The 19,423-nt window shown below is 52.9% G+C and overlaps 3 protein-coding genes and 1 long non-coding RNA gene across 5 annotated transcripts in view; 2 read left to right on the top strand and 2 right to left on the bottom strand.

Annotated features, from left to right (window-relative positions):
- RAD23A (RAD23 homolog A, nucleotide excision repair protein) overlaps nt 1–241 on the bottom strand; it is a 5,876-nt gene extending 5,635 nt beyond the window's left edge. The window contains exon 1 of one of the 2 annotated variants that reach the window (XM_040629237.1): nt 56–241. In XM_040629237.1, coding sequence (XP_040485171.1) covers nt 56–127 — 72 coding nt within the window. In that variant the 5' untranslated portion in view covers nt 128–241. The remainder of the gene's footprint in view (nt 1–55) is intronic. The other variant, XM_040629238.1, reaches the window with a different exon arrangement.
- LOC121102536 overlaps nt 1–1,549 on the top strand; it is a 3,734-nt gene extending 2,185 nt beyond the window's left edge. The window contains exon 2 of the long non-coding RNA XR_005834620.1: nt 1,247–1,549. This is a non-coding gene — a long non-coding RNA (uncharacterized LOC121102536). The remainder of the gene's footprint in view (nt 1–1,246) is intronic.
- Nucleotides 1,550–1,934: 385 nt separating this feature from the next.
- Nucleotides 1,935–5,826, bottom strand: CALR (calreticulin). Its single transcript, XM_008711733.2, has 9 exons — nt 5,665–5,826; nt 5,202–5,303; nt 4,812–5,015; nt 4,273–4,367; nt 3,973–4,182; nt 3,780–3,893; nt 3,542–3,685; nt 2,800–2,892; nt 1,935–2,714 (listed from the first exon to the last, which is right to left on the bottom strand). Exons 1-9 carry the CDS (start codon nt 5,753–5,755, stop codon nt 2,514–2,516), a joined length of 1,254 nt encoding a protein of 417 aa, XP_008709955.1. The 5' UTR covers nt 5,756–5,826; the 3' UTR covers nt 1,935–2,513.
- Nucleotides 5,827–8,808: 2,982 nt separating this feature from the next.
- Nucleotides 8,809–18,025, top strand: FARSA (phenylalanyl-tRNA synthetase subunit alpha). Its single transcript, XM_008711735.2, has 13 exons — nt 8,809–8,989; nt 11,099–11,236; nt 11,320–11,418; nt 11,499–11,617; nt 12,525–12,617; nt 12,702–12,830; nt 12,906–13,021; nt 14,395–14,479; nt 14,573–14,672; nt 14,763–14,931; nt 15,040–15,117; nt 15,272–15,386; nt 16,072–18,025. Exons 1-13 carry the CDS (start codon nt 8,843–8,845, stop codon nt 16,208–16,210), a joined length of 1,527 nt encoding a protein of 508 aa, XP_008709957.2. The 5' UTR covers nt 8,809–8,842; the 3' UTR covers nt 16,211–18,025.
- The last annotated feature ends 1,398 nt before the right edge of the window (nt 18,026–19,423 follow it).

A 19,423-nucleotide genomic window follows, 5' to 3' on the forward strand; every position in this document is an offset into this window, starting at 1 on the left:
CCCCCCCCCCCCGGCACCCGTCGTTCCCACCCCCGGGCTCCGGTCCAGCTCCCACCGTCTCGTCAGGCTCCATGCGGATTTTGAAGGTCTGCTGCTGCAGCGTTTTGAGCGTGATGGTGACGGCCATGGCGGGGCCGGAGCAACGCGGCGGCCCCGGGATCCTCACACAACATGCAACTCACGCCGCCGCCATCTTAGCGCCCAGCCGCGCCGGGAGCCGACCGCTTCCGGGGCAGGCGGTGCGCGCGCGGACCACCAGAGCACGTGACCTGCGCCCCCCCCCCTTAGCCTTGGTGGGCATGCGCAAGAGTGAGGCCTTTGGTCAGGCATGCGCAGACTAAACTCGGCTTCCGGAGGTAGCTTCTCATTCAGCACGCGTACACATCACGTGGCTTACTAGAGTGACGCCATGCCGTTAGAGGTGACGTCATACAGCCACAAAATGGCTCCGACGTGGCCCCGTTTGATGCCCTTATGAGTTTCTGTTGATTACATTGAACAAATTTTTTCATGTACTTATAGATATTTGTATTTTTTCTATGAAGGTTTTTTTTTTTGTCTCCAAAATTAGTTTTGTTCTGGTGTGGCCACCCTCATAGGAACCCTTACTCAGGACTGGAAAAGATACTCAAAAGGTCACTAACAATTAAAAAATGAAAATTCTAAAAACCACATTTGGCTGTGGAAGCAGGGACAAGGGGCCAGTTTGGGGCCTCCTTCATTCCTGAAGAACTGGATTTTTGGAATGAACCTACAGTACTAGCTCCTGGGTGTCCCACCACTCTGCTGCTCCTTCCCCAACCACTTTGTTCACCCCATTATCCCCAGTCGGACCCCACAAGTGTTTAAGGAAACGTCACCTTTCAAGGTCTCCCTACATTGAATACAGAATTCTCTCCATAACCATTCCCTGGATGCACCAGTTCTAGAGGCTTCCCAGAAGGGTGGAGCTGGGCCACAGGACATAGGTGGGAAGCATGGAGGCCCATCCAACGAACAAGGAATTTAAGGATTAGTTGGCCAAAACTTTAGTTGAAGATGGTGCTTTGGGGGACTGGATGGAGGTAAGGCTGAGAGTATCTCCATTACTGGTGGAGGCCCTCCCATCCTGAAATGACCATTACATGCCTCCAAACCTGCTCTTTAGCTTCAAGTACTCAACTCAAGCCCAGTACCAGGCAGTTACTGGACACCTCACCCATTGCCCAACTGTAACCAGGTCCTGTTGTTTTTCCCTTCACCGCAGGCAGAGCCTAGACGTTTCCACCACAGTAGGCCAGGCTGTTGAGGGTTTCTTGCCTCTCTCCTGCAACAACGGACATGACCTCCAGACCACCTACTGGACTTCAGTGGCAGCCTCGTGAACCCCAAGAGATGGGCTAAGCCTCAGGGAGCCTAGACCTTGTTGGTCTGTCATCTCTGCACCCTCCTAGGGGCCATCTCTTTCCCTGTAAGAATTCTGAGATCACCAACACACTATTTACCATGTCTGCACCTATATTATTATAAAAGGAATAGTTTCTAATACTGACTGGTATTAAGAAAACGTTTAAAATGGTCCAATCGTTCTACGTAGTCTCGCTCATTAACAGTTAAGAGGTATATATGGTTGAGTGTAAAATGGAGGGCATGAAATGCTGCCACAATGTGGGTTCATAGCCCTGCCCTACTCCTTAAATTCTGGAGCTCAGCCTCCTCATCAAACTGAACTGGTTGCTAGAAACAAAACTCACCAGTTTGGTGCAAAGACTCAATGAGTTAATACGTTGAGTATTTGTAATGTAATGGCATTTCTAACAATCCTTCTCCCACTGGTTTGAAGTTGTGGGGGTAAACAACAGCCCTGGAACTTTATGGGACATTCAACCAACACTTTAGCTGGTGGAAAATGAGCCTTACTCGAGAGTCACCTCCCCCAGAAGGAGACACAGGAGGAAGACACAAAACTTAATTTAATAGAAATTTTGTTTGTAGTCCTTACATTCTCAGTGTGAGCCAAGCCAGAACCCACTGCCCCACCCAGAAGTGGCCCAGTCCTGGGAGCAGGGGAAAAAGGGAGATGGTAGGTAGGGGTCAGAGCTCAGGCCCTAGGAGCCCTGTTCTTCCTCAGTGCTGGGGGCTGGGGATGCCACCCTCTTCTCCTGCCCCCCTCTGGGATCCAGGAAGGAAAGCAGATGGAATCTTGGGCCTGGGGCTTCTCTTCCACACTCCCCTGCCCCCTCAGGTTGGAGGGAAACTAAGGGATCTGGGGAGAGAAGGGGACAGAGGAAGGCAAAGATGTCAATCAAGAAAGATGAGGATCAGGAATAAGGACTAAAGGAGAATCAAAGACAAAACACCAGTTTAAAAAAAAAGAGGGGAGAAAAAAAAAAAAACAAAATCCACCCCAAATCAGAACCCGCCTGGAAAAAAATGAAAGTTCTCCAGTCTCATAGAGACATTATTTGGCGCAGCCGGCTCTGCAGCGGGAGCGCTCAGGCCTCAGTCCAGCCCTCGAGGCAGCGGCGTGGCCCCTACAGCTCATCCTTGGCCTGGCCAGCGGCAGCATCTTCCTCTTCCTCCTCCTCCTTGTCATCTTCATCCTCCTCATCCTCATCCTTGTCTTCCTCATCTTCCTTGTCTGCCTCCTCCTCTTCCTTGCGCTTTTTGTCCTCTTCCTCCTCCTTTAGCCTCTGCTCCTCGTCCTGCTTGTCCTTCATCTGCTTTTCTGCTGCCTGCACAGAGACCACACACCTTAGGGCCTGGCCCCAGCCACCAGTCCTACCCACCCCCAAGCCCAGGACCAGACCCTGGTCCCACCTTCGTGACACCCCAGGTCTCATTTCCAAACTCCTCTGCATATGCTTCATCGTTGGTGATAAGGAAGTTGTCAAAGATGGTGCCAGACTTGACCTGGGGGGGGGCAGAAGGATTGATGGAGAAGTGGTCAGAGGGGATATCGGATATCCCTGGCCTTGGACAAGCCCCCCCCAGCCCCACATGTTCCCATGACAACTACACAATGCCCCTTCAATTTCTTCATCTGTAAAATCGGGTCTTTCAGTCTCTTCAAATATTTTTCTAGTACCTACTACATGCCAGGCATCATTCTAGGCACAAAATGTTTATTAGTGAATAAAACTGACAAAAATTCAGTCCCCCTGAAATGGAATTTTTCTAAATTTCTTCTAGTAGTCACATTTTTTTTTTCCCAGTAGGCTCTACTCCCAATGTGAGGCTTGAACTCATGCCTGTGAGATCAAAACTTGCATGTTGTACCAACTAACTCAAACAAGTAACCCTGAAACTAATTTTTTAACAAGGCTATCTAACCAACTTCTAGTTGTTAAGGGTAGTTAAACAAGTCTGTGTGAAAAAACTTAGGTATCCGGCACGTAATAAGCAGAACTTCAAAGTGGGTGCTGTGAGAACTCCATTAAAGACAGACCAGGAAATTCTTCAGGAAAAGCAGTTTGGGCTCAGATATGCCCGCAGTTGAATGCTACTACCATCCGTTTCCTCCTGGATGACCCTGCAGTACTCCAGGAAGCCCCTCTCTTACCTGCCAGAGATCTAAGCCCAGAACAGCAAAGTTCTCATAGGCATAGATGTTGCTATCAGGGGAATACTCAGGGTTGTCAATCTCTGGGTGGATCCAAGTGCCCTTGTAATCTGGGTTGTCGATCTGCCGGGGCTTCCACTCGCCCTGCAGAAGGGGAAGGGAAATAGTGGTTGAGTGGAGGTCAGTGGGCTCCCCACTGTGCACCCCGCACCCCCACCCTGCTCAGAGCCTGACTCACCTTGTACTCAGGGTTCTGAATCACAGGTGGTTCCCACTCTCCGTCCATCTCTTCATCCCAGTCCTCTGGCTTTTTAGCATCAGGGTCAGGGATGTGCTCGGGCTTGTCCCAGTCCTGAGGATACACAAAAATGTCAGTCAACCCAGCTGTCCTGTGCACCCTCCATGTGGGGAGCCTCTGCCCAAGCACCAACCTCAGGCTTGGAGTCTGTGGGGTCATCAATCTTGGCCCGCTCATCCCAGTCTTCAGGCTTCGAAGCATCAGGATCCTTTATCTTCTTGGGAGGGAGGAAGTCCCAATCATCCTCCAAGGAGCCTGATTCCACCTGGCTGTTGTCAATCTTCACCTCATAGGTGTTATCCGGCCGCACAATCAGGGTATACAGGTGTGTGAATTCATCATCCTGAAGAGGGTGGGAGATGAGTGGCCCCGCCCACCAGGGCTGGCCTCTGAGACTCCCCCATCAGCCATTTGTCACCACCCCCAGTCACACCTTGCAACGAATGTCCTTGTTGATCAGCACGTTCTTGCCCTTGTAGTTGAAGATGACGTGAACCTTCTTGGTGCCGGGGCCACAGATATCGGGGCCTAGGTGAAAAGCGGGTTCAGTTAAAGCAAGGAGCTGCCCGCCATTGCAAAGCTCCCCCCCTTTTACAAAAGGAAGACTTGGTTCTTAAATTCAGGTCTATAAAGGATCATAAGGCAGGAATCAGACCCTGATGGGTTCTAAAGAGCCAAACACGGAGACTTTTAAAAAGGAAAAAGTAAAAAACAAACAAAACAAAAAACCCGACTCTAGGATTTAATGCCCTCACTGGTAATATCAGGACATAGCTACAGAAAATCCCGTAAACTAACAGTTTCAGATCAACAATAACAATGCAATGCTCCGTCTCCCTTCTAAACACAAGCCTTAACTACATAAGTTATGTCTCATGTTCTCAAAACTACCTGTGGGGGGCTTTAAGGAACCCCTGAGATTTCAGTCTCCCTGTAAGGATCAAAGGTCAGCACCAGGGCGGGGCCCCTCACCAAACATTATGTTGTATTCAGAGTCTCCGTGCATGTCGGTCTGGTCCAAACCATCTGGAAAAAGCTTCACGTAGCCGCCCCCACAGTCGATGTTCTGTTCGTGTTTCACGGTGAACTGCACCACCAGTGTCTGGCCCTTGTTACTGAAGGGCTCAAATCTGGCCGACAAAGCGTAAAAGCGGGCATCCTGGCTTGTCTGCAGCCCTAGCAGGAGACCATAGTGAGGTCATGGCTCAGCCCCAGCCTCCAGGACCCTAAGCATTGGAGACACAGAGGACGGCCCCTTCCAACCCCTGCCCTGCTTGTGGGGATACCCAGGCTGTGTCTTGTGCAGGGCTTCCCCCAGGAAGTCCTCCTGAATCTGAACACCCACCCGCCCCAGGCTCTTACCTTTATCCTTCTCCTGGTCACCGTAGAACTTGCCGGAACTAAGGACAAATTTACCAAAATCTGACTTGTGTTTGGATTCGATCCAGCGGTCGGTCCACCCATCTAGGGAATCAAAAGAGCAGGTCAGTGCGGCCGTACGGATCTCTCCCCACCGAATATCCGCCAGTGGCCTCAAACTGCTGAAGACTAGGAAACAAATGCCCCTTGACTGACCCCACCCCAGCCTCTAGTTTGACACCTTCAATGGCTTAAGGGCTCCGCCAGCGAATCCTAACTCCGCCGCGGGAGCTCGCTGCACCCTCGACGCTCCCCAGGGACATGGAAGGGAGGCTCGCTTGCGGCTGTCGTCCCCGGAGACCACCGTATTGGTCCTCTAAGCAGTAATTACAGGGGTACAATGCAGACCTAGGCTGAGGGGCCGCCTTCGTCGTCGGGACGGCCTCGAGACGGGACCAGGCCTTACCTCCGTCCAGAAACTGCTCCTTGAAGTAGATGGCGGGCTCGGCAGCGGCCAGGCCGAGAAGGCCGAGCAGCAGCGGCACGGGTAGCAGCATGGCGGGCCGAGGGGGCGGCGGCGCGCGGGCCCTTTAAATCTCTCCTCCGGCGGCGGCTCTGCAGTAGGGGCAGACGCTGCCGCCGGCCGCGCGCTTTTATAGCCTCCCGCCTCTCAAACCAACCTGGCCCGGCCTCTTGTCCCGCCCTCCGCACCTTGTCATTGGTCTGCGGCCAAGGCCCTGACTTTCCATTGGGCCCTTGTCGTCCGAGCATGTTAGGCTGTGCCTCGGAACGCAGGGTTCCCAGATGGCCGATTTCTATTGGCCACACAACTGGCCAATGAAGGTCGACCACGCGTTGTGGGGGCCTCCCACCGGTGTGGTGGGGGCCTCGAGCCCCTAAGCCCAGGTCATGTGACCAGACCTCGACCCAACCCCGCCCTAGCCCGCGCGCTTAGCTTCTGGTCCCGGCGTTTAAAGAACGCGTGCGTGTGCGGGTGTCACCGCGCTGCACCGGGACCCTGCCCGAGCTCGCCCTCTTTCATCCCTCTGCGGGGAGGTGTGGGCAAGGTTTTCCTAACCACTTTCTACTCTGCAGTTGGGGAGCCCTCACTCCGACGTGCTCGCTCTCGCTCTCCCCCGCCCCAGGGCAGGATGGGGCAGAGAGGGCACCAGCGCTCAGGGGCTGGGGCGCTGGGTCTTCACTTACCCCAGTGCCACAGCCTTGCAGGCTAGCGAGTAAAATGCCAGCTCTCTCTTCTCTGGTCCTTAGTGGTCCCTAGTGCTCTGACAGCCTGTCAGACTGCCGCTGTGTGACTGGGGAAAGTCACTTAGCCTCTGAAGTCACAGGAGCCCCTAAGAGGCTAGAAGGAGCAACCTTGGCTAGGTGCCGCCCTACAGAACCGCTTTCAAAGCTGTTAGGGCTGCCCTGGGACAGAGAGAAGGAAGACTAGAGGGCTTGAAGATGTGACTATGGCCTGTGGCTCCTAGAGTTTGGTAGGGTTGTTCCTCATTGCCGCCTCTCCTTTAAACCCTCCCTCAGCCGGTAAAGGGGTCGCTGCCTGTGGTCTCCCGCAAACGGCCTGGCTTTTGCAATTAAACGGCTAAAGAGGAGAGGAGGGGGGTTCCGTTGGAGAAGAAAAAAAAGAAACCAGGCAGATGGTGGAGAAGATAAAGTCCAGGGGAGATGGGCAGGACCCCTGAGACTAGAGTCTTCTGAGCCAGAGGCACGTGACTGACAGTGACTGACACCATTTCCCTGCCCCCAAGCTGCAGGAAGCAGGAAGGAGGTCTGGGGGTTTCCCAAACTCTAAGCAAACAGGCCCTGGACCTGGTAACATGGAAATGGAGTGTGGAAGGAGGGAATCCTGGCAAAAGAGTGGGGAAGGAGTGCTTCCTTGATAGTGGTGGGGACAAAGAAAAAGGAGGAATGGGGAGTCTTGGAGAAGTTGGGGCTCTGCCCCAGGCATATCCAGTATCACCCAACCTGCACCCCCTCATGAGGAGCCCCAATCTGGGGTGATCACTCCAGGCCTGCCAGTGACCCTCCCACCTTCCCTCCCTTCCACCATATGTCCTGCACACATGAGCTTGGTGCTTCCTGCTTGAGGGTAGACACTGTGACTGTCTTACTTCACCATCCCCCAGTGTCTCTTGCAGCACCTGGCATGGAAGAGGGTTAGAACCTACTTGCTGTATGACGGAAAGACTCTTGGAGGAATTAAATAAAAACAAAGTAAGTGCTTCGAAGCTAAGAAGGGACGTGGAGATCCACATACTGAATTTTTATCAGGACCTCACTGTAGGGTCAGGATTGGGTGATATTAGGTTACTAAGATCTTTTCAGGCTCACATAATAAGGGTGAGGGTTAAATGAGTAAAGGTGTTCTACTTATGATAGTGCTTGTCACATGGTCCACAATCAATTTAGTATTAGCAAGTATGCGTACATGTGTGGACAGTATTTCACTTAAATCTCACAATAACCTGGGCTTGTATCATCTCTACCCAGGCAAGGAAACAGGCACAGAAAGATTAAGTGACTTGGCTGAGTGACATAAAAGGGATTAGAATCTACTTGCACGTCTACTATAATCTCCACTGGCCATATGTGACTATTGAGTATTTGAAAAGTAGCTGGTTCCAACTGAGATGTGCCATAAGTGTAAAACACACATCAAATTTTGGAGACTTACTGTGAAAAAAAGAATGTAAAATATTACATTAGTAACTTTATGGTATTGAAGTGATAATTTGGACGTATTAGGTTTGGTAGATTCTTTAATTTCATCCATTTTGTTTTGAACATTGCCACTAGAAAATTTAAAATTAGATTTGTGTCTTGCATTATATTTCTATAGGCCAGTACTAATTAGGGTATCCATTATTGCCCTGACATTGATCTTCTCAGAGCATGCAGAGATTGGAGTGGGATCTGAGGTGTTCATAGTTTCTGACACCATCTCTACCAACTGCTTGTAGAACTGTGGGGAAGTTGTATCACCCTCTTAGGCTCCATTTTCACAACTGTGAAAGGGGGATTAAATTAATATCTACATCAAAGTTTTGGGGAAAATTAAATAACACACCTGAAGCACTTAGTACTGGACAGAGGACACAAGATATCCATACAGGTTAGCTGCTACTTTGACTATAACTATTATTAGGTGAGTCTCTCTCCCTTTTATAAATAGGGATGGTCCCTACCTAGCCTCCCTTTAAAAACTTATAAGTCGTTGCTATCAGCAGAATGACTATCTCTGGAGCCCACCACCTACAGCCCTCCTGCAGGCCAAGAGCGAATCCCAGAAGGGCAGAGGGCTCCTAGGCTCAGAGAGAGGAAAGTCCAAGGTCACACCGCCTGCTGGAAGTGAGGCTGGATGAAACTTAAAACAACGCTGTGATTCTGTCCTTGACGTGGGCACTTTGGCCTCTCTGGTCAACCAGACACCACTAGTCTAGCTAGGGCGGAGGCAGGCACTGAGTCTCTCCCACCCTCTAAGGTTCAATCGCCACACCGAAGATGGCGGCGTCTTGAGCCTGGCCACCGGTCCGCCACACGCAAGATGGCGACACACTCCCGGCGCCGGTTCCGGTTCCGGTTATTCAGGCCCCGGGTGGGACACGCTGAGCACGCTGGCCGCAGCCATGGCGGACGGCCCGGTGGCGGAGGTGCTGCTCCGGCATCTAGAGGCAGCCGATGGAGGCCTGGACAGCGCGGAGCTGGCGGCTAAGCTGGGCGTGGACCACCAGGCCGTGGTGGGCGCCGTGAAGAGCCTGCAAGCGCTGGGCGAGGTGAGTCGGGCCCGTGATGCCGGGCCTCCTCGCTTTGGCACCTGTAGTCCCCTTGCCCAGAAGGCCCTGCCTGCTGAAGAATCCTTCGGGAGTCCAGCCTAGGGTGCGCAGGCAGGGAGTCTGGAACAAGTGAGAGCCCAGGAGCACTCACGTTCTGCACTCAGTAAATGTCCATTGAGACATGGTAGGCGTTAGGGAGGGCACGATGGTGAACGAGGAAGATGCGGTCTTGGCCCTCACGGAGGTTGCGGTCTAATAAGGGAGATACTCAGGTGACCCTCCGAGTGATGGCGGAAGTACAGGGAGCCCAGAGGTGACACCTGGCCCAAGCTTGAGAGTCAAGGAGAACGTTCTGGAGGAGGTGATAGTCATCACCTTCAGTCGGACCTCTGCACTGAGGAGAAAAGCTCCAGAGATCAATGGCAGAAATGGGAAACGTGTAGAAAGGCATTAGTAGAGCCAAAATTTGCAAGGCCTTGTAGGTCTTTATCTCACGGGGGTACTGGAGAGCCATGGCAGGAGCTGGAGCCAGTCAAATGTGTGACCTGTCTGCATCACTTTGGGGAAGGATTGTCAGGAGTGGGACTAGCGGTGAGGGGCCAAAGGCAGAGGCTGGTACATCCCCAAGCTAGAGGGCATGGTGTTGGGTTGTGGGGACGCAGGTGGAATGGAGAGAAGATTCAGGAGAGGGAATGAAAGGAGATTCATGGCAAGGCAGGGAGAGCATGGATGAAGCCCAGCCTTTTTTGACCTGGATAAGTAAAAGGTTGATAGAGTCATAGGAGGAAGATTCTGAGAGGCCTGTGGGCACACCCAGTAAGCTGGATCCTCGGGGCTACAAATCAGAGAACATAACCGGGCTGCATATTCATTAAGCTCATGTTCTGTGCCCCACTTTGGTCTCGGCCTTATTTATTGTCTAGTCCTTGTCATTAACCCAGGATGGTAGCACTGATATCTCCATTTTGCAGCCTGGACACCTTCCGAGCACTGGTCAGTAACTTGATCAATGTCACTAGAGGAACAGGCAAACGTGGATTTGAAATTAAGTGTTCAGGCTGCAGAGCCTGGGGTCATCAGTGCAGAGAGGGCATTGTGAATGGGGTAACAGTACCTTGATTAATGTGAAATTGACTTGTGTTGTCACAGAAGGTTAAGTAGTGGCTATTTATTATGGTTCGGTCTAACACAGCCATGGTAATGATGACAATGATAGGAATAGTGGTTAGAGTTCATGCAGTATTTGGTACTGCTAGACGTTCTCCGTCTTTTCCATATGTTAATTCAATAATTACTCAAGAAAACTTCCTGGGGTAGAGCCCATCACACCTTTCTCTTGCTGGTAAGAAAACTTGCTCACGGAAGTTAAGCAACTTTCCCAAGGTCACACAGGGAGTAAGGAGCAGAGCTGGGAATTAAGAGTGAAGAGGGAGCTAAGCCCTGTGGGCCCCACCCAGCCTTGCTTCTCTGTGCACGACCTGAACCCATCCTCATCATGGAACTTTGGATTCCTGTGTGTAACAGGGCGCCCTTTTCTGACACCCTGGGCACTGAGATGCAAACGTGTTAAATGTGGAAACGAATCAGTTCACCTGGGACCTTAAAAAACCTTCTCAGATTTAAAAGCAATAGAAAGAACTTATTTTTTGCTAGGTACCATTCTTTTTTTTTTTTTTTTTTAAAGATTTTATTTATTTATTTGACAGAGATAGAGACAGGCAGCGAGAGAGGGAACACAAGCAGGGGGAGTGGGAGAGGAAGAAGCAGGCTCCTAGCGGAGGAGCCTGATGTGGGGCTCGATCCCATAATGCCGGGATCACGCCCTGAGCCGAAGGCAGACGCTTAACCGCTGTGCCACCCAGGTGCCCCCTGCTAGGTACCATTCTTAGTACTTTACTTCACCCTGGGAGATGTGAGCCATCTCCGTCATTATCCTGTGTCACAGAAGGGAAACTGAGGCTCGGCAAGGGGTGTTCACTCACCTGGGAAGTGGCGCAGCTCAGATGTGAAGCTGGTTTCAGGCACTGTGCAACCTAAGCGCTTTGGTGAGGGCGTGCCTGGCTCTGAGCCCTGTCACTGTGGGTCTTCCCTCCCCCCATCTCCCCGCAGATCATTGAGGCTGAGCTGCGCTCCACCAAGCGCTGGGAGCTTACGGCCGAGGGCGAGGAGATGGCCCGGGAGGGCAGCCATGAGGCCCGGGTATTTCACAGCATCCCCCAGGAGGGCCTGGCCCAGAGCGAGCTCATGGTAAGGTCCTAGGGGCGAGGCCTAGGGAAGTGATGGGGTGAAGTGGCCCTCGTGCTTCGCTCACTATGACCTCGCTCCCCCAGCGACTGCCCAGTGGCAAGGTGGGCTTCAGCAAGGCCATGTCCAACAAGTGGATCCGCGTGGACAAGAGTGCAGCCGACGGGCCCCGGGTGTTCCGAGTGGTGAGTCCCTGCATGCAGAGGGGCAGGCGAGTAGGTGGGCCCCTGGCCGTCACAGCCTCTCACACCCATCATCACGGCAGGTGGACCGCGTGGAGGACGAGGTGCAGCGGCGGCTCCAGCTGGTGCAGGGTGGGCAGGCTGAGAAGCTGGGTGAGAAAGAAAGGAGTGAGCTCAGGAAGAGGAAGCTGCTGACTGAAGTGTGAGTGGGTGCCCCCCCTTCCATCCTGTGTCATCCACTTGGTCTTCGGGATTGGGGGGACAGAGTCGCCCCACCCACACTGGGCCACAGTGCTCAGTGTCCTCCCAGCTCTGCTTTACCATGGGGTTGTCAAGCACTCATGCCAGGCTCCTGCCACCTCAGGGCCTTTGCTCATGCCATGACTTCTGCTGAGAATGGTCTTCCCTTAAGCCAGGCTTGGGCACCAAACCATGTGTCACCTTAAAGAGGCCATCCTGACACCCCTCTCTCCCTTTGAGTTCCATAAAAGCTGGCCACTTCTGCTCTCCATACTGAGTGCCATGTTTATTTCCTTTACAGCTCTGATTTCAATGTCTGAAATTCATTGAATGCCGGGACCTGGACAGGCCTAAGGCTCTGCTTTCCCAGGGCTGACATACCCTTTGAGCAGATACCGAGTGGCATAGCGGTTATGAGGACATAGGCTGGAGGAGGGCTGCCCAGTCCAGGTCCTGGCTCTGGCACTTACTTATTGGTTGTGTGACCTTGGCCAACTCACCTGTCTTTCTGGGCCTCAGTTTCCTCGTTATAAAATGGCCTCTTTTCCACAAGGTAGTGGGATGATTTCAGTGGAGTAGAGCCCGCCCCGAGAGTTTACCTGTTATTCTTGCTCAGCTCTATGCTCAGTACATTGAGTAAACCCTGGCACGTGGTAGATTCTCATTAAGTATTTGTTGAATGAGTAAGTGAGCGACAGAAGGATGTAGGCATGGACTGAATAAGAGGGTTGCAGGTGATGATGAATATCAGGAGGAAAATAAAGCAGAGTGACTTGGTGGCTGGTGTTGGGGTCAGCATCAGCTAGAAGATCAAGGGAAGCCTCTTGAAGGAGGTGACAATGGTGTCCCCTCCTCCTGTCTGGCCACAGGACCCTGAAGACCTACTGGGTGAGCAAAGGCAGTGCCTTCAGCACCAGCATCTCCAAGCAGGAGACAGAGCTGAGCCCAGAGATGATCTCCAGGTAGGGGGTGGCCCCAGGAACTGGGGCAGGTCGGGGAGGGAGGGCAGCCCTCACCAGGCCCACGTACCCTGCATCCCTCAACAGCGGCTCCTGGCGGGACCGGCCCTTCAAGCCGTACAACTTCTTGGCCCATGGCGTCCTCCCAGACAGCGGCCACCTGCACCCTCTCCTCAAGGTCCGCACGCAGTTCCGGCAGATCTTCCTGGAGATGGGGTGAGCACGGGGCCGGGGTGGGGCCGGCCCAGCCACTGGGCACCAGCAGCACAGTCAGGCTGTATCTCCCTCCAGGTTCACAGAGATGCCGACTGACAACTTCATTGAGAGCTCCTTCTGGAACTTTGATGCACTTTTCCAGCCCCAGCAGCACCCGGCGCGTGACCAACACGACACCTTCTTCCTCCGAGGTGGGTGGAACTGGCCGCGCAATCCAGAACTTTTTGGAGTGGCATACTCATTTCACAGAATAAATTGCATCCTCGGTGCGGCCAGCCGGGCCGCCGTGAGCTGGTCCCGGCAACCTCTGTGACCTCCTCCCATGTCCCCTCCTGCCCACTTCATGGCCCTTGCCTGCGCTGCCAAGCAGTTGTCTGCCAAGAACCATCGTCTCCCAGATCTTCAAGGCTGGCTCCAGCATCAAACCTCTGCTGATGGGTCACCTTACAGAGGCCACCTTGACATGCCCTTCTCCCCCTGAATTGTAAAAGTCCCTCATCCCTTGTTTTCAGGTGTGGTTCCCAATTTTTCCTTTTGTTCACAGTGTTTAGTACTGCCTGAAATTGAATGACTTTCCACAATGGTTGTTAGCTAACCACCCCACCCCCCCGCCCACCAGAGGCAGGGGAGGCTAGTGAGTGCCTGTTACCTGGCCAGGAGTAATAATGGCATTGCTATCATCATTGTCATAGCACCCAAAACTTACTAAGGTCTCACCATACACCTGTCTCTGTTCTAATTCTGCCAACTGTAGAAAGTAGCATTGTTTGCTCTCTTTTACAAAGGAGGAAACGGGCTCAGGGAAGGAACATCACTTGCCCAGGGTCACACAGCTTAGATGTGGTGGAGCTGGGATTTGATGTCAAGCTTTTCAGGTGCACCAAAATTAATGTTTCTGGAAAGGGATCTTAAGAATTCACACCTTCACGCAACAAATGGTTGCTAAGCCCCTCCTGTGTGCCAAGGTCTTTGTTAAACATCTGGATTACAGCCATGAATGAAACATGAAGTCCTTGCCCTGGTGAGACCTGTGTCCTGGAAGGATAGATATTTATTAAATCCTGAGTTATATGCAGATGCAGTAACACAAGATGGCAGTAAACAGAGTGAAAACTGGCGTGAAGGGGAAAGGGGCTGTCAACTTAAAATCAAGTCTTTGTTTACTTACGTAAAGGGCAAAGGAGGTCAGGGAGAGAACCATATATGGGAAGGAAAGTTCCAGGAGGGAAAGGCCTGTGCAAAGGCCCCGAGGCTGGAATGTGCCTGGTATGCTCACAGATCAGCTGGGAGGCCCTGTAACTAGAGGGAGTGATCAACTAGGAATGGGCAGTGACAGGACAGTGTGGCCAAAGAGAGAGCTTTGTCCCCACCCCTCGCCCCCCGCCCCAGGGAGATGGAGGGTTCTGGGCAGAGGGGGTGTGTAACTGACTTGGGGGTTCCCAGGTATCCCCCGGCTGCTGTGGGTGGCAAGGGTGGGAGCTGCACATGTTGCTGTCTGTCCTCTGTGCAGTGGCTGTTTGCGAAATGCTCCTTGACTGACCAGATGATGCTCTGTCCTGCCCAGATCCAGCTGAGGCCCTGCAGCTCCCAATGGACTACGTCCATCGGGTCAAGCGGACCCACTCTCAGGGTGGCTACGGCTCACAGGGGTGAGACGGGACCAGGACTTCGGGGCGTCAGGGGGGAGGAAGGTTGGGGGGGCTGAAGGCCACAACACGGACTTCCCGTTTGTCCTCCCGAAGGTACAAGTACCCCTGGAAGCTGGAGGAGGCCCGGAAGAACCTGCTGCGCACGCATACCACGTCGGCCACCGCCCGCGCCCTCTACCGCTTGGCCCAGAAGGTGCAGCTCAGCCCGGGCGGGAGAGGGGAGGCAGGGGGCTGTCCTGCCGACCTTCTGACCTCCCGGGCCTGGCCTGCCTGTCACCCCCAGAAGCCCTTCACGCCCACCAAGTACTTCTCCATCGATCGTGTGTTCCGAAATGAGACCCTGGATGCCACACACCTGGCCGAGTTCCACCAGATCGAGGGCGTGGTGGCTGATCATGGCCTCACCCTAGGCCACCTCATGGGTGTCCTGCGGCAGTTCTTCACCAAGCTGGGTAGGCAGGCAGGCAGGCTGCAGTGGGCGGTGTGAGGAGAGCCACAGGAGGATGCCATGCCGCCAGGCTTACCCTCCACCCCTCTGCTCACCTGCTTCCCCTGCCCAGGCATCACCCAGCTGCGCTTCAAGCCGGCCTACAACCCCTACACGGAGCCCAGCATGGAGGTGTTCAGCTACCACCAAGGTCAGGGTGGAACCTGGTACTGGGATGGGGAGGGATGGCTCAGGCTGCCCACAGCTCAGCCTGGGTCCCTGTCACTGCCGAGCCCACTCCCAAAATCACTGCCAGACCCAGAGTCATCCACAAGACCTGCTCTATCCTTCTCTCTCCCCTGTAGGCTTGAAGAAGTGGGTGGAAGTCGGGAATTCTGGGCTCTTCCGCCCTGAGATGCTGCTGCCCATGGGGCTTCCCGAAAATGTGTCAGTCATTGCTTGGGGCCTCTCCCTGGAGCGGTGAGTGCCCAAACCACTTAGGGTGTTTGGCTGCCACACAGGTGCCTTGCTGGGACCCTCCTGCAGACCTTCAGCCCCGTGCATCTGTTCTTCATTCGACAAACCTTTAGTGAGCGTCTGCTGTATGCTTGGTGCTATGCTAGGAGAATGACAGCACACATCCCTGCCTCTGTGAAGCTGGGCTCGTAGTGCAGTGAGAAAGATGGCAGTTAGCAAGATAAACAAGTAAACTGAACAAATAAAGTTTAGAGTGTGTCTGAAGCCAGCAAGTGCTGAACGGAGAACACAGCAGGGAAGGCTAAGGAGACAGTTGTCAGGGAAGGCTTCAAGGAGGAGGTAGTGTCTGAGCAAAGCCCAGAGATGGATGAAGGGGTAAGCTAGGGGCACATCTGGGGAAGAGTATTCTAGGCAGCAGGAACAGCCACTGCAAAGACCTGGAGGCAGGAATGTGTGTGCTGTATTTGGAGAACATTGAGGAGGCCAGTGTGGCTGGAGGGAGGGAGTAGGTAGAGTGGGAGGAGATGAGGGCGGAGAAGTGACAGGACAAATCATTCAGGGCCTTGTGAGCCCTGGGAACAACTTGGGCTTTTACGGAGGTGGGAACCATCAGAGGAGAGGGCTTGATCAGAGGAGAGCATGACCTGACGTAGCATTAAAACTGTTTTCCTCCCCTCCCCACCCCAAGCCCAACAATGATCAAATACGGCATCAACAACATCCGGGAGCTGGTGGGCCACAAGGTGAACCTGCAGATGGTATATGACAGTCCCCTGTGCCGCCTGGATGCTGAACCGGGGCCCCCACGGACACAGGGTGCCGTGTGACATGGGCCACCCTGGATAGCCTGCCTTCCCTGAGCCCCAGCTCTCCAGCCCCCTAGCATCCCTGCCAGTGACCCCCTTGTATTTACAAAGCCTCTGTGAGGCCATGCCCCCAACCCCACTCCTGGTATCTCCTCTTCCCCACCTGCCCCAAGGTCCCAGGGGCAGGGGAGTGGGTAGCAGGTTCGATCTATGAAGGTGGGCCCTAGGGAGCCCTGCAGGCCAGCTGCTGGCTAACAAAGTGGGCAGTTGTCCTCATATGGTGCCTTTCCTTAGGGATGGAGGAGTGCTAGAGCCCTGGGTGGAGGAGTGGGGGGTTGGGGGGTCCTGGATCCTCGGGGGCTCCTGGCTTGCTTGAGCCAGATCCCCGTGGGGAAGACTAGCTCTGTCAAGCATTTACCTATCACTTGGTGGTGCCGGGCTCTCCTCTAGGTGAGCAGAAGTGCCCCCACCCCTGGGGAAGGGGCATATGGGAGGGGAAGACCAAAGCAGGTGCCATGATTCCCCCTGGGAGCCAGGCATGGTAGGGTGACAGCGCTGGCGGGGGAGGGGAGGGGGGCAGCTTTAAAAAAAAAAAAGTTTTTTTTAAGCTTTTCTTTAAAGCTGCCCCCCACCCTCCCCTTTTTTAGAAAGAGCAATTTCTGGTTCCCAGCAAAATTGAGTGGAAAGTACAGAAATTTCTCGTACACCTTTTGCCCCCACATGTGTACAACCTCCCCACCATCAACGTCCCCACCAGAGGGGTGCATTTCTTACGATGAATGAACTACATAGACACATCTTAATTGCCCCCACTTCATGGTTTATGTTGTGGTTCATGCTCTGTGTTGTACATTCTCTGGCTTTGGACAAACATGTGATGATGTGTGTCCATTGTTAGGCATCACAGAGTATTTTTGCTGCCCTAAAAGTCCTTTGTACTCCACCCATTCATCCTTCCATCCTCCTCCTAAAAAGCTGCTCTTTTTTTTTTTAATGGTCTCCTAAGAATTTCACAGGAGCTCAGAGAAGGAAAGTGAGTAGGCTGGAGCTTCATGAACCCACGTGGAACAATGAGTGGGATCTCTATTTCTGTGGAAATATTTGAAAGCAAATCTCAGTCTCCATGTTGCTCACCCCACGTCTTCAGGGTCAGCGCGCTTGTAGAAACGTAACAGTTTTTCTGGAACCGTGAGGCCACTGTTAACACCCAGCAGAGTTGGCAGCTGAGGCTGTGGGCTTCTCTGGTCCCTGGGTGTGTGGGCACCAATCTCCCCAGGGCTATTCGGTCAGGTTTTTTTTTTTTTTCTTTTTCCCTTTATTTCAAATAATTCAGTCATAGACAAAAATACTCACTCATGCAACAAATGCGCACCTCCTCAGTGTCCCGAGCTGAAGACTCAGCCGTGGGCAAAGCTGACTCAGGTCCCTGCCCTTGGGAGCTGACGGGGGAAAGGTACAGAAATGGAGGGAGGGGTAAAGCCACGGAAAAGTGAAGGTGGGTGGGGAACGTGAAGCGTATATAGCGTGCACTATGAAACCTAACAAAATGAGCACCTAGGAGTCCGCCCCCAGTTGGATCAAATCTAAACATTGACTATATTTATTTGGGTCTTTCGCATTTTAGATCTGTGACTAATGGTTTGAAGACCCCATGGGCTTGTCCTAGTTCCTTTTGCCAGCACCTTACTGAAATTGCTCCCTCCTCAATTTGGTGTTTCTCTTTCTCATGTGTTTTTAAATTTTTGCTACGATATATGTTTCTCTAACAAGATAGGTTTGATTTTGCTTATTTTCGGAAGTTATACAGACCCTGCACCATTAAAAAATCGTCCTCCATATTGTGTATTGTTTTTCTTTTTAGTGTGTGTGTGTGCGCGTGCGTGCCCGCACCCCCGCCGCGTGTGCTTACCAGTGAATCTTTTGCGATTTTTCTGATAGATAATCCTTAAATCTTCAAATCTGGTGCTGCAGGAATGTGCATTTTGTTTACCTGGTGGATTTGACGCAAGATACTGTTAGCTGCTGTTTATTAAACTGTTACTGTGTTCCAGAAGTTTATCTCTGCAACCCTTACAATAATAGTCTGATGTTTTAGATTTTATTGTCTCAGTTACAGGCAAAAATGGATTTTGAGAATGATTGGCAGTTTTATGCCCCACCCCTAGCCCCTCTCGCTGGTAAGAGACCAGATTCAAACCACATTCTCCAAAACGTAGGTATCAACATCAGTGTCCTAGTCATTGCCTGACGGGCGACAGCGCCCTCCACGGGATTCCTGCTGCCTCTCCCACATGGACACTGACAGGTGTCCCAGAGAGCAGCTCCGCCTCCTTACCAGTGAATTGGAGCAAAATTCCAACCCCTTGCCTTGGCCCGCAGCCCAGCCCCTGCCCAACATTGATCTTTCACCCACAGCCTCCCCCAATCCCTGTTCTCCCTTCCTCCCAGGTCTGGCTGCTTCTCAAGCACACTGAGTTTGCTCCCACCTCAGGACTTGTGCACATGCCTATTCAAATCTCTTGCCCATTTTTAAGTTGGGTTGTCTTATTATTGAATTGTTAAGAGTTCCTTGTAAATTCTGGCAGTAAGTTCTCAGATACATGTTTAGCAATATTTTCTCCCAGTCTGTGGCTCCTCGGGTGCCAATTATTATTGTTGGTATTAAGACATTATTAGTAGTAAGGGATATGGGCCCAACTCTAAAGGCCAGACCCGCCATGCTTTTAAGGAGCTTCCAGTTTTAGAGAGCACAGGTAACTGATTCAAGGTGATACTGCACAAACTGTAAAGGTCATGATCAAGAACAGCAACGGTCAAGATTTTTTATTGCAAAGACTTCTTGGGGCTCGGCGCAGACGAACTGAAATCTAAGAATTAACGCAGAGACTGCTCCATTCCCTCAACCCATGTAGGGCCCGGGGTCCTCCCACATAGGCAGACACACGCACACAGACCACCCCCAACCGCGGACGACGCCGGCTGCTCACGCAGCCTCTGAGACAGCACAACCGCCGGTTAACGGCCCGCTCTGCCCCGCGACGCGCGCGTTCTCAAAAAGAGGCGGAACCAGGGGCACGTGATGCAGCACGTGCGCTGGAGCCGGGCTAACCGGGGGGCGGGGCCAGCGCGTGCGCAGAAGGGTCGAAGGAGGAGGCGGGAAAAGACAGGATGGAGCGACAGGGAGTAAGCGGCGCTTGTTTTTCTTCGCGCGGCGGGCGGCGGGCGGCGGGTGGC

The sequence above is a fragment of the Ursus maritimus genome, unplaced genomic scaffold (genome assembly GCF_017311325.1).
Source record: "Ursus maritimus isolate PB19 unplaced genomic scaffold, ASM1731132v1 scaffold_14, whole genome shotgun sequence".
In the NCBI taxonomy this organism is placed as follows: Eukaryota; Metazoa; Chordata; class Mammalia; order Carnivora; family Ursidae; genus Ursus; species Ursus maritimus.

What these genes read in the sequence shown, in the direction of transcription:
- CALR (XM_008711733.2), bottom strand. Translation starts at nt 5,755, where the DNA reads ATGCTGCTACCCGTGCCGCTGCTGCTCGGCCTTCTCGGCCTGGCCGCT. An exon ending in ACAAGGACATTCGTTGCAAG is followed by an intron (nt 4,183 to 4,272) that starts GTGTGACTGGGG and finishes CACCCTCTTCAG; the next exon opens with GATGATGAATTCACACACCT. An exon ending in TTCAGAACCCTGAGTACAAG is followed by an intron (nt 3,686 to 3,779) that starts GTGAGTCAGGCT and finishes CCCCTTCTGCAG; the next exon opens with GGCGAGTGGAAGCCCCGGCA.
- FARSA (XM_008711735.2), top strand. Translation starts at nt 8,843, where the DNA reads ATGGCGGACGGCCCGGTGGCGGAGGTGCTGCTCCGGCATCTAGAGGCA. An exon ending in AGGAAGCTGCTGACTGAAGT is followed by an intron (nt 11,618 to 12,524) that starts GTGAGTGGGTGC and finishes GTCTGGCCACAG; the next exon opens with GACCCTGAAGACCTACTGGG. An exon ending in TCTACCGCTTGGCCCAGAAG is followed by an intron (nt 14,673 to 14,762) that starts GTGCAGCTCAGC and finishes TGTCACCCCCAG; the next exon opens with AAGCCCTTCACGCCCACCAA.